Source organism: Sphaerodactylus townsendi, linkage group LG08 (assembly GCF_021028975.2).
Source record: "Sphaerodactylus townsendi isolate TG3544 linkage group LG08, MPM_Stown_v2.3, whole genome shotgun sequence".
NCBI classification, from domain to species: Eukaryota; Metazoa; Chordata; class Lepidosauria; order Squamata; family Sphaerodactylidae; genus Sphaerodactylus; species Sphaerodactylus townsendi.
Genome location: NC_059432.1, coordinates 110,413,364 through 110,427,730, shown reverse-complemented (window position 1 = coordinate 110,427,730; position 14,367 = coordinate 110,413,364). Strand labels below are relative to the sequence as shown.

The 14,367-nt window shown below is 48.4% G+C and overlaps 1 protein-coding gene across 2 annotated transcripts in view; it reads right to left on the bottom strand.

Annotated features, from left to right (window-relative positions):
• The window catches only part of EIF4E2 (eukaryotic translation initiation factor 4E family member 2), a 63,145-nt gene that overhangs the window by 24,524 nt on the left and 24,254 nt on the right, over positions 1-14,367 (bottom strand). For both annotated transcript variants that reach the window (XM_048506400.1, XM_048506401.1), the window contains exons 4-6: positions 6,399-6,503; positions 4,829-4,981; positions 4,599-4,735 (exon numbers count right to left, since the gene is read on the bottom strand). In XM_048506400.1, coding sequence (XP_048362357.1) covers positions 4,599-4,735; positions 4,829-4,981; positions 6,399-6,503 — 395 coding nt within the window. The remainder of the gene's footprint in view (positions 1-4,598; positions 4,736-4,828; positions 4,982-6,398; positions 6,504-14,367) is intronic.

Genomic DNA, 14,367 nt, shown 5'->3' with positions numbered 1-14,367 from the left:
TGTGGGAGGGAACCTCACCCTGACCCTTTAAGAAGCCCCTTATACGCCAGAGCACTACAGAATTTATTGTTAGTTAGCGGTCCCTCTTTTCAGTTTGTTTTAGTTTCAGCTGTCTGTGGAAGGCTGGAGACAGCAATATTCCAGACGTCTAAGATGTAACATATAAAGAGATCCACAGAACTCAAGAGTAAGCAAGTTTCAACAGGATGGCAGGAAAAAACAGAGTCCAGTTAGAGGACCCCGTGGAGAACTCAGAAGCAGCAAGAAGCAGAGCAGACTTTCTTGGAAGCAAGCAAGGAAGAGTTGGTGTCTGCAAGCTCTTCAATAATCTCCAATCGTTCCCAGCATCGCAAGTATTCTTTATTAGTCAGACTTCATGGGAGGAATCAAGAGTCCTAAACTTCCAATACTATTAAACCGTTTTTGAACTGTTGCTCCTTAGTCTACGGGTCTCACATTCTGTTTTGACCGAGTGCGAGGCACCTGACATTAGGTCGCTGGGGGACCAGAACGGCCCCCAAACTTTTTGAGCCGGCAGGTCTCTTTGGGATTCTGACACAGGATGTTGGGCACAGTAACAAAATAGCTGTCTGAGCTAGAAACCTTCCTGTTTTCTACCACTCTTCCACACACCTTGTCTCAGGACCTAGGACAGCCACCTTCCCACAATACAGATCCCTTTGCCAGCCCAGTACCGCTGGTAAACACGTCAACATGCTGCCACCAGGGATCTGCAGGGATGGTTCAGAATTTTGTCTCGTGGCCTACCATCGATGCAGACAACCACGTTGTGCCAGGACAGTTCAGAACTCTGCCTCAGCGGCTCACCGCCAATGCAGATGTGGAGAATCCAGAATGAATCTCCATGTCCAGAGAGTCTCTGAACATGCTAACCCGTACTGGGACATTTGCCCTCATCAAAGAGCGGCTACTAGCAATGGATTATCAACAACTGCAGAGCTTGGCCAACAAATCCTGCTCGCCAATGAACGTGGCAATTCCATTTGTGCAGGGAAACCCAGCCTACTATATTGCAGCGCTTACCAACCCTATATATAGGAGAGCCTACATGCTGGCTAGATTTAACATTATGCCATCCCCGCTCCATAGAGGAAGACTCGAGGGTCTACCAAACAATAAGAGGCTTTGCCCCTGCAGCCCAGAGCAGTTGGATTCCATTGCGCACATTCTCCTCCACTGCCCACTTTACCAGAAACCAAGATCCAGCTTATTAGTACAAATCATTGACTCTATGGAAACCCTGACAGAGCTTGATAAAGTAAATATGCTCTTAAACTGCAATGATCTTGACTGTTGTCTCGCAGTGGCAAAGTTTCTGGCTGAGGTTTGCGATGTGGTTTGCGATTTATGATCCAGTGTGAAGTTTTATCTAGTAATTTTAACTGTATTTATATTGTATGTTCTGTATGCCAATAAAGGCTTATTGAAATTGAAAATTGAATCTCCAAGTCCTGTTGCCTTCCCAACCTGCTCGCTACTGGCTATGACAATTTAGAAACTGATGCCCCAAACTTCCAGATGCTTCCAACTTCCTGAAGGTTAGGCGTAACCATGGAGCCTCCATGTTTATAGGCGGTGCACCCCGACTAAACACAAAGAGGGGCAGTGGTTACCTCCCTCCCAAAGGCGGATGCACGGAGGCTCCGTAGCTGCCCGTTGTGGGGATGCCGAGCGCGACGGACCTTTGGAGGTCATTTCTTATGTTCTGCTGCCGCCTTGTATGGGGGGCTTGGATTCCTCCATTGAAATATGGCAAGGCACCAGCCACACACGTGGGGGGAAACCAGCCGGGCTCGGCGACCGAACGGGAAAATCCTCAGCCGCAGAAGTTCTCCCTCTCTGCATCATTCATCTTTCCTCCCTCCCTCTCTGGGGCTGATGTTCATCTTTTAGAGGCAGGCCACGTGACCCAGCCTGCGTCTCGGCTCAGAGTGCACTTGAGTGAAAAAGGTTTTTTTTGCACATCCTTCACCCCCCGGTTCTGAAAGCTCCCTCCACACGCTCCTTCATCACTTTGCGGGAAAATAAAAGTCATCTCGAATGGCCCGGCATGGTAAACCGTAACGGCCTTATTTAAAATACAGCTGTCCGCGCCGCGTACCATAATCCTCTGTTCTAGTTAAAGAGCCGCTGTCAACGGGAGGGCTGGGAGGATTTAATACACGGCATTTATTATGATTAGAAATCATTTGTACAGCACTGTAAATTTACATAGCGCCTTCCTGAGAACATTTATAAATCTAATGGGTCCATAAATCCCTGTTAGCGTCTGTATTTTATTTCCCCAGGAATTGCAGTCCTATCGAAGTTCCCCCGCTAATGCCCTGGCATGTGAAAAAAGAAAAAGGCGACCCTGTTCCAGATTTCTAACCACCCCGTCGAAGATTAGCTTGGTCCATGGTTTGACAACTGGAAATATCTGAGGGCTTACTGAGGGCCATGGGAACCTAAATGAGAAGATCTACAGCAGGAGACAAGCTTTATTTTCCCACTTTCTCCCCCTCCCCCCACCCCGAAATGTGCAATTGCAGGGAGGGAAGGGTGTGTCTTGGTCCCTTATATTTGTGAGACAGCAGGAATGTAGGAGTGCGGGAACACATCTGGCTTATCTAGTGAGGCAGATGTGTTTCCTCACTCCTACATTCCTGCTGGGTGACCTTGGGCTAGTCACAGTTCTCTCGGAACTCTCTCAGCCCCACCTGCCTAGCAAAGGGCCAGCAAAGACTGTACTATCTGAGACTGTTAAGGAAACAACAACTGGATGGAAAACTCCTGGTGTCCTTTTACCGCTGTGCTATAGAGAGTGTCTTCACCTCCTGCATCTGTGTATGGTTCTCCAGTTGCACCGTGGCAGATAGGAAGGCGCTCCAAAGGGTGATCACTCCTGCACAGAGGATCATCGGCTGCCCTCTCCCCCCCTTGGAAGAACTCTATAATGCCCGAAGCCTAAAGAAAGCCCAGCATATTCTGAGAGACCCGTCTCATCCAGCACACTCTCTTTTTGAACTGTTACCATCCGGCAGACGAGACAGGTCCATCAAAACTAGGACAAAGAGGCTCAGAGACAGCTTCTACTCTAGAGCTGTGGCTGTGCTGAAGTCCGTGGCTTCGTGTTGATGTGTTTGGGGCTGTGTAGGGATGGGTGGAGGAAGGGGAAAGTGAGGATGGGGTACGAGTCTCAAACTGTGTGCATCGAGGAATGCTGCTGTAAATTTCGTTGTGCGTGCACAATGACAATAAAATGCTTATGCTTATGCCTCACAAGGTGTCTGTTGTGGGGAGAGGAAGGGAAAGGAGCTTGCAAGCCACCTTGAGTCTCCTAACAGGAGAGAAAGGTGAGGTATAAATCCAAACTCTTCTTCTTCTGTCCCTATGCTCCAGAACAACAGCTTCGTACGTCCCAGCAGGTCCTTTTGCAGGCACCGCCTTGAACGTGAGCAAAATCGACAACTGCCCGTACTCGTGTGTCCTCTGTGTAGCGCCCCTGCCCCCCTCTACGGATTGGCCTTTCTGATGAGGTCAGGAAACCTCCCACTCACCTGGCTTCCTGCAAACCACGCAAAATGGAATAATTCAAGAAGGCTTTTTTGAACAGATTAGACTGAACAGTAATTAAACGGACAGAAAATTGTGTTGGTAAAGAGACAGGGACTGCGGCCCCGACTACTATTTTGCTGCCTATCATTGCACGCGTGCTCCAGACCAGGTAGCTCCACACTCACTCAATAGATCAGGTTTCAAAAACTCATGCTTTATTGCAGCTCTGTTTGAGATTTCGGACTGTTTTTGGCTTTCTGCAGTCCACTCAGTAGCATTGCTCATTGGATGCCCCGTCCCGTTGACTGGATCTGACCTACACTACACAACCTCTCTTGAGTCTCAGCGAGAAAGGCTGTGTGCACTGAAGTACCTCTCGGAATCTTGTTTTTACTTTTAAAAGGGCCCCATGGCCAGGAGTGCCTCTGCAGATGCAGGAAAAGTTCCTCCCAAGAAGGAAGGAAGGAAGGAAGGAAGGAAGGAAGGAAGGAAGGAAGGAAGGAAGGAAGGAAGGAAGGAAGGAAGGAAGGAAGGAAGGAAGGAAGGAAGGAAGGAAGGAAGGAAGGAAGGAAGGAAGGAAGGAAGGAAGGAAGAAGGAAGGAAGGAAGGAAGGAAGGAAGGAGGGAGGGAGGGAGGGGGGAGGGAGGGAGGGAGGGAGGGAGGGAGGGAGGGAGGGAGGGAGGGAGGCAGGTGAGGCTGAATTCTGAAGAACTGTGCCTAGCCCAAGGTCACCCAGCAGGAATGTAGGAGTGTGGAAACACATCTGGTTCAGCTTGAAAACCGCTGGGACAGGCTGCTAAGGGCAGACAAGAAGGGGGTTGTCGCACGCCAAACAACACGAGTCCCCAGCCAAGCCGTCCCGAGAGGTTTTGGAGGGCTCCTGACACGGTGTCATTCGGCCACAATTTCTGAGACATCAGCGCACATGCACACAAACACACGGGTGGCGGGCCCCATTTCTATTTTCACGCTGACGCAGCAAAGCCAAGCGCAATACAGTCATGTCCCCCCCCCCTCCTCATGCCCCCCACTGCACGTACTTGATGCTGTCCGTGTGCGTTTTGTACTCCATGATGGTGTTGGGGGGCAGGTTGAGCACGCGCCGTAACGTGTCCCGTATCCGGGCGGTGGTCGCTTGGTCGCTGGCTGTTTTGTTCCATATGGAGATGATATCCTCCTGCGGGGCACCCGTCGAGCCGTCAGTAAAGGGGAGGCCGTTGCCCCCGAGCCCCCGCCAAGCTTCCCCCCACGAGTCCCGGGAAGGCCTTACCTGGAAACGAACAGATACGACCGCCCCACAGATTTCTTCGCCCACCATGAATTGTTCTCCCAGCATGGCCAAAATGAGGTTCTCCCAGCAGCGAGAGGCCAAGCCCTTCCGTAGGCGGATAATCCACTTGCCGCCGTTCTTGTTGGCATCGTCCTGCAAAGAGGGGGATGAAGGAAATGGGAGGGCTGCGCTCTCTGGCCCTCCAGAAGAGAAACTTGATAAGGAGCAGCAGTGGTGTAGGAGGTTAAGAGCAGGTGCACTCGGATCTGGAGGAACCGGGTTTGATTCCAAGCTGTGCCGCTTGAGTTGTGGAGGCTTATCTGGGGAATTCAGATTAGCCTGTGCACTCCCACACATGCCAGCTGGGTGACCTTGGGCTAGTCACAGCTTCTCGGAGCGCTCTCAGCCCCACCTACCTCACAGGGTGTTTGTTGTGAGGGGGGAAGGGCAGGGAGATGGTAAGCCCCTTTGAGTCTCCTGCAGGAGAGAAAGGGGGGATATAAATCCAAACTCTTCTTCTTGCAAAAAAACCCCAAAAAAGATCTTCATCTCAAGTTTCCTGGGGATTTGCCTTGCTCTGGAGAGCAAGGTCCCTTTGGGGTGGCTGAATTTTCAATATGGAGATTCCCTTATTTTGGGTAGCATATTTTGAGGACTCTCTTAAGATTGCAGGATCCTACACTAGTGTAAGAACTGGCTTAGATGGGTTTATAGTACGAACTGTTGGAGCTGTTCTTCATATTAGGGTGTGCTGTTGAGAGTGCCAGACTACAATCTTGAAAACCTAAGTTCAAATTCTCACTACACCACAGAAACTCACTAAGTGACTTTGGAATAACCCTGAGCCCTCCAGGGGAGGGTAGTATATAAATTTAAAAATAGACAGACAGACAGACAGACAGACAGACACTCTCGGGGCGCTAATTCCAATATTCTGGTGGCATAACCTAGAAAGCCTTTTTTTTTAAAGAAGAAGAGGAGTTTGGGTTTATACCTCCCCTGCCCCCCATTTTCTCCTGTAAGGCACCTGGTGGGCCACTGCGAGTAGCAGAGAGCTGGACTAGATGGACTCTGGTCTGATCCAGCTGGCTTGTTCTTATGTTCTTATGTAAGGAGTCTCAAAGTGGCTTACAAGCTCCTTTCCTTTCCTCTCCCCACAACAGCCACCTTGTGAGGTAGGCGGGGCTGAAAGAGTTCAGAGAGAACTGTGACCGGCTCAAGGTCACCATGCAGGTTTTATGCGAAGGAGTGGGGAAACAAATCTGGTTCAGCAGGTAAGACTCCGCCGCTCCTGTGGAGGTGGGATATCAAATCCGGTTCTTCAGATTAAAGCCCGCTGCTCTTAACCAACACACCACACTTGAGTTACCACCTGTTTAATTCTGATGGCAGGAGAAACCCAAGAAGAGCTGTCTGTAGATGACCAGATCGAACAGAGTAATAAATGCATGGCAGTTTCAATCCAGGTCCCAACTCCAATGCTATTCCAGCCTGGAAAACTGACCACAGGCTTGAAACACAGACCCACGCCCCCACCCCCCACCAGCTCATCCAAACAGACGCCACTCACCTCCCACATGGGTTTGATTCCTTCTTTGAACAGGTGGAAGTCGCTGTGCCCCGTCAGGTCCCCGGGACGGACCATGTGACTGTAAAATCTCCAGAACTGCTCCACCTGCGGAAGCAACCACAGCGTCAGGCCGATCTCTCGAGAGCGAGTGAGTCCCCTCCTGGGCTAACGGAAGGGAACCTACAAAACCCACCGAGCCATGTTGGCTTTACAGCAGCAACAACAACACCTAAAAGAAGAGGAGAAGAGCAAGCGGGAACTCCTTCCCATTTTTCGCTCCCATTTATGGTTTGACAGAGTATGGCCCCTTCCACTCAGGCAGCAACTGGGATCCTGGAGGTAGAAGGCAGCATGGTTTGCGTAGAAACGCTGTGTCTCTGTGTGAACCATGCAGCTGAGATCCCTCCCCAAGAGAATCCACCTCCCAAGAATCCACCCGAGAACCCCGCCATAATTCCCCCACCCAAGAATCCACCCCCCCCCACCTACATGCATGGCAGGCAGCCACCTATTAGAGCAGTGTTTCCCAACCTTTTCGAGGTCAGGGTACCCTTGACCTCACTCTTCATATCTCACGGTACCCCTGCCGCCACCCTCCATCTTCCCCTCCCATTGCCCCTGCTTGCCACACACCCCACCTTCCCCTCTCAGGGTGAAGGGAAGCACTGGGGGGGGGGGAGGGTGGCTGCTGACCTTGTGGCAGGCCCTGCCCCATGGGCCAGCTCCATGTCCTTGCTGGTGCCGGTGGGAGACACCACAAAAATGAGGGGGGGGGGGCGGTAGTGTTGCCGCGGTACCCCTGGGACATGCTCACAGCACCCCAGGGTACCAGGGAACCCTGGTTGAGAATGGCTGTATTAGAGTATCCCTTCTTATGGGGGCTGCCTGTGGAATCCACCATAATGGTGGAGGGAATTGGGTGCTGCTGCTTGCCGTAGTTTGCACAGGCAAGCAGGAACTCTTTGCAACCCAGGTTTAATTAAAAAACTCGCAGAATTTGTGAGTTTCACTGAAATGGTTCCCTGGCCATTACCAGAAACCAGATGAGGACAGTGTTCACAGGGGGTGAGTTCTGCCAATGTCGCGAACTCCGCCCCGTTTTCTTTGGTGCTAAAAGGGCCTCAACCCATTTTGATTGGCCTGTGTGGAATGGGTCTAAACCTTTTCCATTAGGTGCGCCCCATTCCTGGAGAGCACCAACCTCACTGTGACAGCTACCGGTGATTTCTTCTCTAACCACTGCTGGCGCGTTTCCACCTCACAGCGGGGGCCCCACCAAGACTGCAGCGAATGCATTTGCCTGGCCAAATATGGGTCTGACAATACTCAAGCATTCGAAGAGGGAAATATGATAGTCATTGCTGCATCTTTTTCATACCTCATACCTTCGTGACCGTCTCACCCATATGTCCTGGGTAGGCCTCTGCGGTTGGCAGAGGCAAATTTACTGGTGGCCCCCAGCCCCTCCATGAAGCGGCTGGTCTCTACGGCCCTGGCCCCTGCCTGGTGGAACACTCTTCCACCAGAGGTGCGGGCCCTGCGGGATCTTGGTGAATTCCGCAGCCTGTAAAACAGTTCTGTTCCACCGGGCCTTTGGTGAGGCCAGCCACGGATTCCCCCTCTAGGATGCCCTTGCGTTGCATGCCATCATTGGCATGCCTGATACCATCTAATCAGTACTGTCCCCTCCTGGCCTTGGGATCGGGCACCATCTTTATTGCTGCTGCTGCGTTTTATGGTTATAGATTTGTAGATTGTTTTAAATTACCCTAGTTTTTATGTGTAAAATGTTGTTTTTAGCCTGCTGTGTTTACTGTTATTATGTATTGTTGTTGCAGGCCTGCTGTACGCCGCCCAGAGCCCTTCGGGGATGGGCGGTTTAAAATCTAATACATAAAATAAAAAAATTAAAAAATATATATACAAGTATGTATGTGTGTGTGTATTTGTTTATTTATTTAATTCGATTTGTACACCCTTCCCACACGGCTTCAGAGTGGCTCACAACAGTAAATGACATTAAACAACGTATAACATTTGATTAAATAAACAATCAAAACAATTACAACCCAATCCAGTCTAATCAAAAAACATTTAAATTAAAATCAACTAAAAGCTCAATTTAAATCAGAGTTAAAATAAGACTGGCAACAGACGTCATTTAAAGCAGAGAGGGAATTAGGATTTGGGCAGGCAAGAAGCGCAACTGAAAATGGATCCTTTCAATTTCAAGTTTTCGGGCCTCAACCAAAAGCCCGGCGGAACAGCTCTGCCTTACAGGCCCTGCGGAATTGCATCAAATCCCATCTATCAGGGCCCTGCGGGATTTGATGCTTGCTTGCTTGCTTGCTTGCTTGCTTGCTTGCTTGCTTGCTTGCTTGCTTGCTTGCTTGCTTGCTTGCTTGCTTGCTTGCTTGCTTGCTTGCTTGCTTGCTTGCTTGCTTGCTTGCTTGCTTGCTTGCTTCTTGCTTGCTTGCTTGCTTGCTTGCTTGCTTGCTTGCTTGCTTGCTTGCTTGCTTGCTTGCTTGCTTGCTTGCTTGCTTGCTTGCTTGCTTGCTTGCTTGCTTGCTTGCTTGCTTGCTTGCTTGCTTGCTTGCTTGCTTGCTTGCTTGCTAGCTAGCTAGCTAGCTAGCTAGCTATCTATCTATCTATCTATCTATCTATCTATCTATCTATCTATCTATCTATCTATCTATCTATCTATCTATCTATCTATCTATCTATCTATCTATCTATCTATATGCATATATGCGTACAAATATGTATGTGTCTGTGTATATCTATATACTGAACAGAATGTCCATTTATTCCCTGTAATGTCATTCAAGCACTAGAGGAGGAGAGAAATGTCAACTTCTCCAAAAACTGGGAACTGGGGACATTTTTTCATTTGCTTGGGGAAAAAAATGGAACAGACTGGGGAAGGAGTGCACTTAGCACTTATTTTTCCAAACAGTTTGTTTGTTTGTTTACTTATTTATTTATTTAGACTTTTATACCGCCCCATCCCCGAGGGGCTCCGGGCGGTGTACAACATAAAATCTCAGTACAAATATAAATATAATTAAAACCTTTAAAAAACAGCAGTAAAAATAACAAGAGGCGTCCAACAAACCCTAATTTTAAATCCTCCCCAGGAGGGAGGGAGCAGCGAGTCCCACTTGGTGGAAAAAGCCTAGATATTAAGGGCTAAAGGGGGGGAGGTTACTCTAACCCAGGGGTGTCAAATATGCGGCTTGGGGGTCAGATTCAGCCCCTTGGGGGGACTTATCAGGTGAGCCAGGTGAGTCAATCCCCCCCCCCCCCGCTTGATCAGGAGCAAGAGGGGAATTGTCTCTGCTGGCTTGTGGGCCTGATAACTCTCTCAAGCCAGCTCCCCCCCCCCCCCCCCGCAGGCTCACCAGTCCAGGCACACACCCCGACGTCCTCCCCCCACTCTCCAGTGGCATTGTGGGGCCAACCAAGGCAGCTCTTCCCTCAACCAGTGCTTAGCCAGAGCAAGTCACATTTACGTCATATCCGAATGTGTTTGACACCCTTGCTCTAACACCTTGAGATCACAGTATGCGCCATGCATAACTGAGTGAGCACATAAAATTCTCCCCCCTCCATTATAATATTAAATTTAAAATTAATCAGATGGCAGATCACTTGATCCAACTTCCTGACCCTAACCACAGGTGGGTATATACCAGGGCACGTTGTAATTCTTTTCCCGCTTCAATATTACAAGGGAGGTTCACTAAGATTATGCTGCCACAGGAGGTGGTGATGGCCACTAACCTGGATAGCTTTAAAAGGGGCTTGGACAGATTTATGGAGGAGAAGTCGATCTATGGCTACCAATCTTGATCCTCCTTGATCTCAGATTGCAGATGCCTTAGCAGACCAGGTACTCAGGAGCAGCAGCAGCCGCAGAAGGCCATTGCTTTCACATCCTGCATGTGAGCTCCCAAAGGCACCTGGTGGGCCACTGCGAGTAGCAGAATGCTGGACTAGATGGACTCTGGTCTAATCCAGCAGGCTAGTTCTTATGTTCTTATTACCCATGTTCAATGTGTTTTTTAAAGAAGAAAATTAATAAAAAATATTATGGGGAAAAAAAAGAGCGAAAATGTCCCCACTGTATTTCTAAGGTTCAAACTACGGAACATATTCTGCTTCACTGTCCTAAATACAAGGGTCCATCCTTTTTTCTCCGCTTCCTGTAAAGTTCAGTGAATATTCACTAGCTGGGAAGGTTATATTTTTATTAAATAATTCTTCCCCATTGATTGTAACCTCTGTAGCTAAATTTTTCCTTGATATACTGGAATAATTTATTTCAGTTTGCCCATGTTTTCGTTTTGTTTTTCTTCCCTTTGTTTTCTTCCTTTTTCCTCTTAATGCCTAATAAAGGTTTGTTGTGTTATTACATAAATTGTACAGTCTGGGACAATCATGAAACGCAAAACTGTAAGCACCTTGGTTTGAGTCAAGCAATAACTGCAAATAGGCTCTGATTTTTAGAGGGAGCTGTTGCACCCAAGGGTGCACGAACGTATCTTAGTGTTTGCTCATTCGGCCAACAGAGCCAAGTGTACACATACAACAACAACAACCCCCATCCCACCCACCCCCCACACACCACTACTGCATTATGTAAAAAGATTTTTAAAACAAATATAATGGGCAGAGAAGGGCAACGAGGATGATTGAGGGATTGGAGCACCTTCCCTATGAGGACAGGCAGCAGCGTTTGGGACTCTTTAGTTTGGAGAGGAGACATCTGGGGGGAGATATGATTGAGGTCTATAAAATTATGCATGGGATAGAAAATGTGGACAGAGAGAAATTTTTCTCTCTTTCTCACAATACTAGAACCAGGGGGCATACATTGAAAATGCTGGGGGGAAGAATTAGGACTAATAAAAGGAAACACTTCTTCACGCAACGTGTGATTGGTGTTTGGAATATGCTGCCACGGGAGGTGGTGATGGTCACTAACTTGGATAGCTTTAAAAGGGGCTTGGACAGATTTAAGGAGGAGAAGTCAATCTATGGCTACCAATCTTGATCCTCCTTGATCTCAGATTGCAAATGTCTTAGCAGACCAGGTGCTCAGGAGCAGCAGCAGCAGCAGCAGGCCATTGCTTTCACATCCTGCATGTGAGCTCCCAAAGGCATCTGGTGGGCCACTGCGAGTAGCAGAGAGCTGGACTAGATGGACTCTGGTCTGATTCATCAGGCTCTTTCTTGTGTTCTTATGCTCTTATGTGGATTTAAAACCAACCTCCTTTTTAGTATAGCCAGCAGGATTCGGAAACAGCACAAAACCCCCAAACCCGTTTATCTTAGGTAGCTGTTGGATTACTTCACACACCAGAAACACAATCCCTCTCTCTAACTGCTCCTAGCTGTGACAGAAATTAATTTTTTTTGCCTTCAGCCTCACAGATCACATAACGAAGGATTACCACCGAAACGTTATATCACCATCACTGCAAGACAGTAAGTGTCATATTAACTGCGGATAAAATTACCCACTTGTCATTTAAGGAACAAACCGTATATCTTTCAAAATGCTGCCGTCTCATCTTTCTCTCGCTAACCAGGGCCACTTTCTGGGAGATTCAGATCTGGATCTTTCCTTTCTGCTTCCTTCAGGGAGCAAAAAAAGTGCACAGACCGAAGCCAAAGTTCTTTGCCCCTCCGCCAAGTCCTAGCTTGACTCTGGAATTGGAATATTTCCAAACGTAATCCAGTTTCTTGGATTTGCTACAAAAGCAGGGAAGATCCAAAGCTGGCGAGCAGACCTGAGAGCCGCCTGTCTCAACAGGAATATAATAATGCTAACTAACACTGTATAGTTATGATACAGTTTTTGGAAAGGTATTTCACAGAGTAAATGGCTACTAAAGCAGCATTTTAAGAACGTGAACAGACCGGTGTTCACATAGTCGAGCATCCCGTCTCATACAACAGCCGGAAGGGTAAAGAGGCTGAGGTCTTCATAAAGGCATCAGAAGAGACCAGTGAGAGTCCATCTAGTCCAGCTTCCTGCCTTCTAAGAACATAAGAACAAGCCAGCTGGATCAGACCAGAGTCCATCTAGTCCAGCTCTCTGCTACTCACAGTGGCCCAGCAGGTGCCATTGGGAGCTCACATCAAGATGTGAAAGCAATGGCCTGCTGCTGCTGCTGCTCCTGAGCACCTGGTCTGCTAAGGCATTTGCAATCTCAGATCAAACAGGATCAAGATTGGTAGCCATAGATCGACTTCTCCTCCATAAATCTGTCCAAGCCCCTTTTAAAGCTATCCAGGTTAGTGGCCATCACCACCTCCTGTGGCAGCATATTCCAAAAACCAATCACACGTTGTGTGAAGAAGTGTTTCCTTTTATTAGTCCTAATTCTTCCCCCCAGCATTTTCAATGAATGCCCCCTGGTTCTAGTATTGTGAGAAAGAGAAAAAATCTCTCTGTCAACATTTTCGACCCCATGCATAATTTTATAGACTTCAATCATATCCCCCCTCAGACGTCTCCTCTCCAAACTAAAGAGTCCCAAACGCTGCAGCCTCTCCTCATAAGGAAGGTGCTCCAGTCCCTCAGTCATCCTCGTTGCCCTTCTCTGCACTTTTTCTATCTCTTCGATATCCTTTTTGAGATGTGGCGACCAGAACTGAACACAGTACTCCAAGTGCCACTGCTTTATATAAGGGCATGACAATCTTTGCCGTTTTATTCTCAATTCCTTTCCTAATGATCCCCAGCATAGAGTTTGCCTTTTTCACAGCTGCCATGCATTGAGTTGACATTCCCATGGAACTATCAACTAAGACGCCCAAATTTCTATAGTGGCCAACCTGTTCCTTTGAACAGCCAACAGCAGAGCACAGAGGCCGAGGCCTTCGAAAGGACACCAGAAAAGTCCTGTTGGATCAGACCAGTGAAGGTCCATCTAGTCCAGCATCACACAGTGGCCAACCAGTTCCTCTGGAGGTCCAACAGCAGAGCACTGAGGCGGAGGCCTTCCCCTGATGTTGTCTCCTGGCATTGGGACGGGGAGGTTGACTGCCTCTGAACCTGGACGTTCCCTTTAGTTATCATGGCTAAATAGCTGCCGAGAGACCTCTCCCACAAGAATCTATCTAGGACCCTTTCTTTCTTTCTTTCTTTCTTTCTTTCTTTCTTTCTTTCTTTCTTTCATTCATTCATTCATTCATTCATTCATTCATTCATTCATTCATTCATTCATTCGATAAACCGCTTTACCCCCAAAGGGCTCAGGGCGGTGCACGACAACAAACAACAACACAATAAAACAAATCGAATAACCCCAGTTAAAATATACAAAACTATAAAACTATAGCAGCAGTAACCTTCAATCAGTGATAAATAATCAAAGACATCTGGCATCAAACCCCAGTGATCACACCCTGGGAGGGAGGGAGTTGGCAGATGGTCAAATATATAGCCAATGTGCAGGGCAGCAAAAAGGGGGGGTGGGGGGCGGGGCTCAGCGGCAGCCCCCCCCCAAAAGCTTTTAAAGCTTTCCATAGCCTCCCTTAAAATACCCATTATAAGTATCCCATAATTTTGAGAGAAATATTGCACAAGTAGCTGCTTGTTTCCCTTTTAACCCCTCTTCCCTGTCCAGCCTTTATGGAAAAAACTGGGGGAGAAACAAAGCCCAGCCCCGGCAGAAACTCTTCCACCCCCCCCCACCCCCCCCAATGTGACCTGACAACATAGATTATTTGAGGCAACATGGGGGTCAGCCTGGGGGTGACTACTTTCTTAGGGGCCACTGACTTCCCCCTGGCCTTGAATGCCAGCCGAGGGATTAAGGAAGAGAGAGAAACCCCCGCCATTCTGGTCTGTCTCTCAAGACTCGCAGGCTGGCAGCTGCAGTTTTTGTGAAGGAGACTTTACTCAGCCGGTTTGTCTTCCTTAAAATCCATACGGGGGAGCCTTTTAGCGATGCCA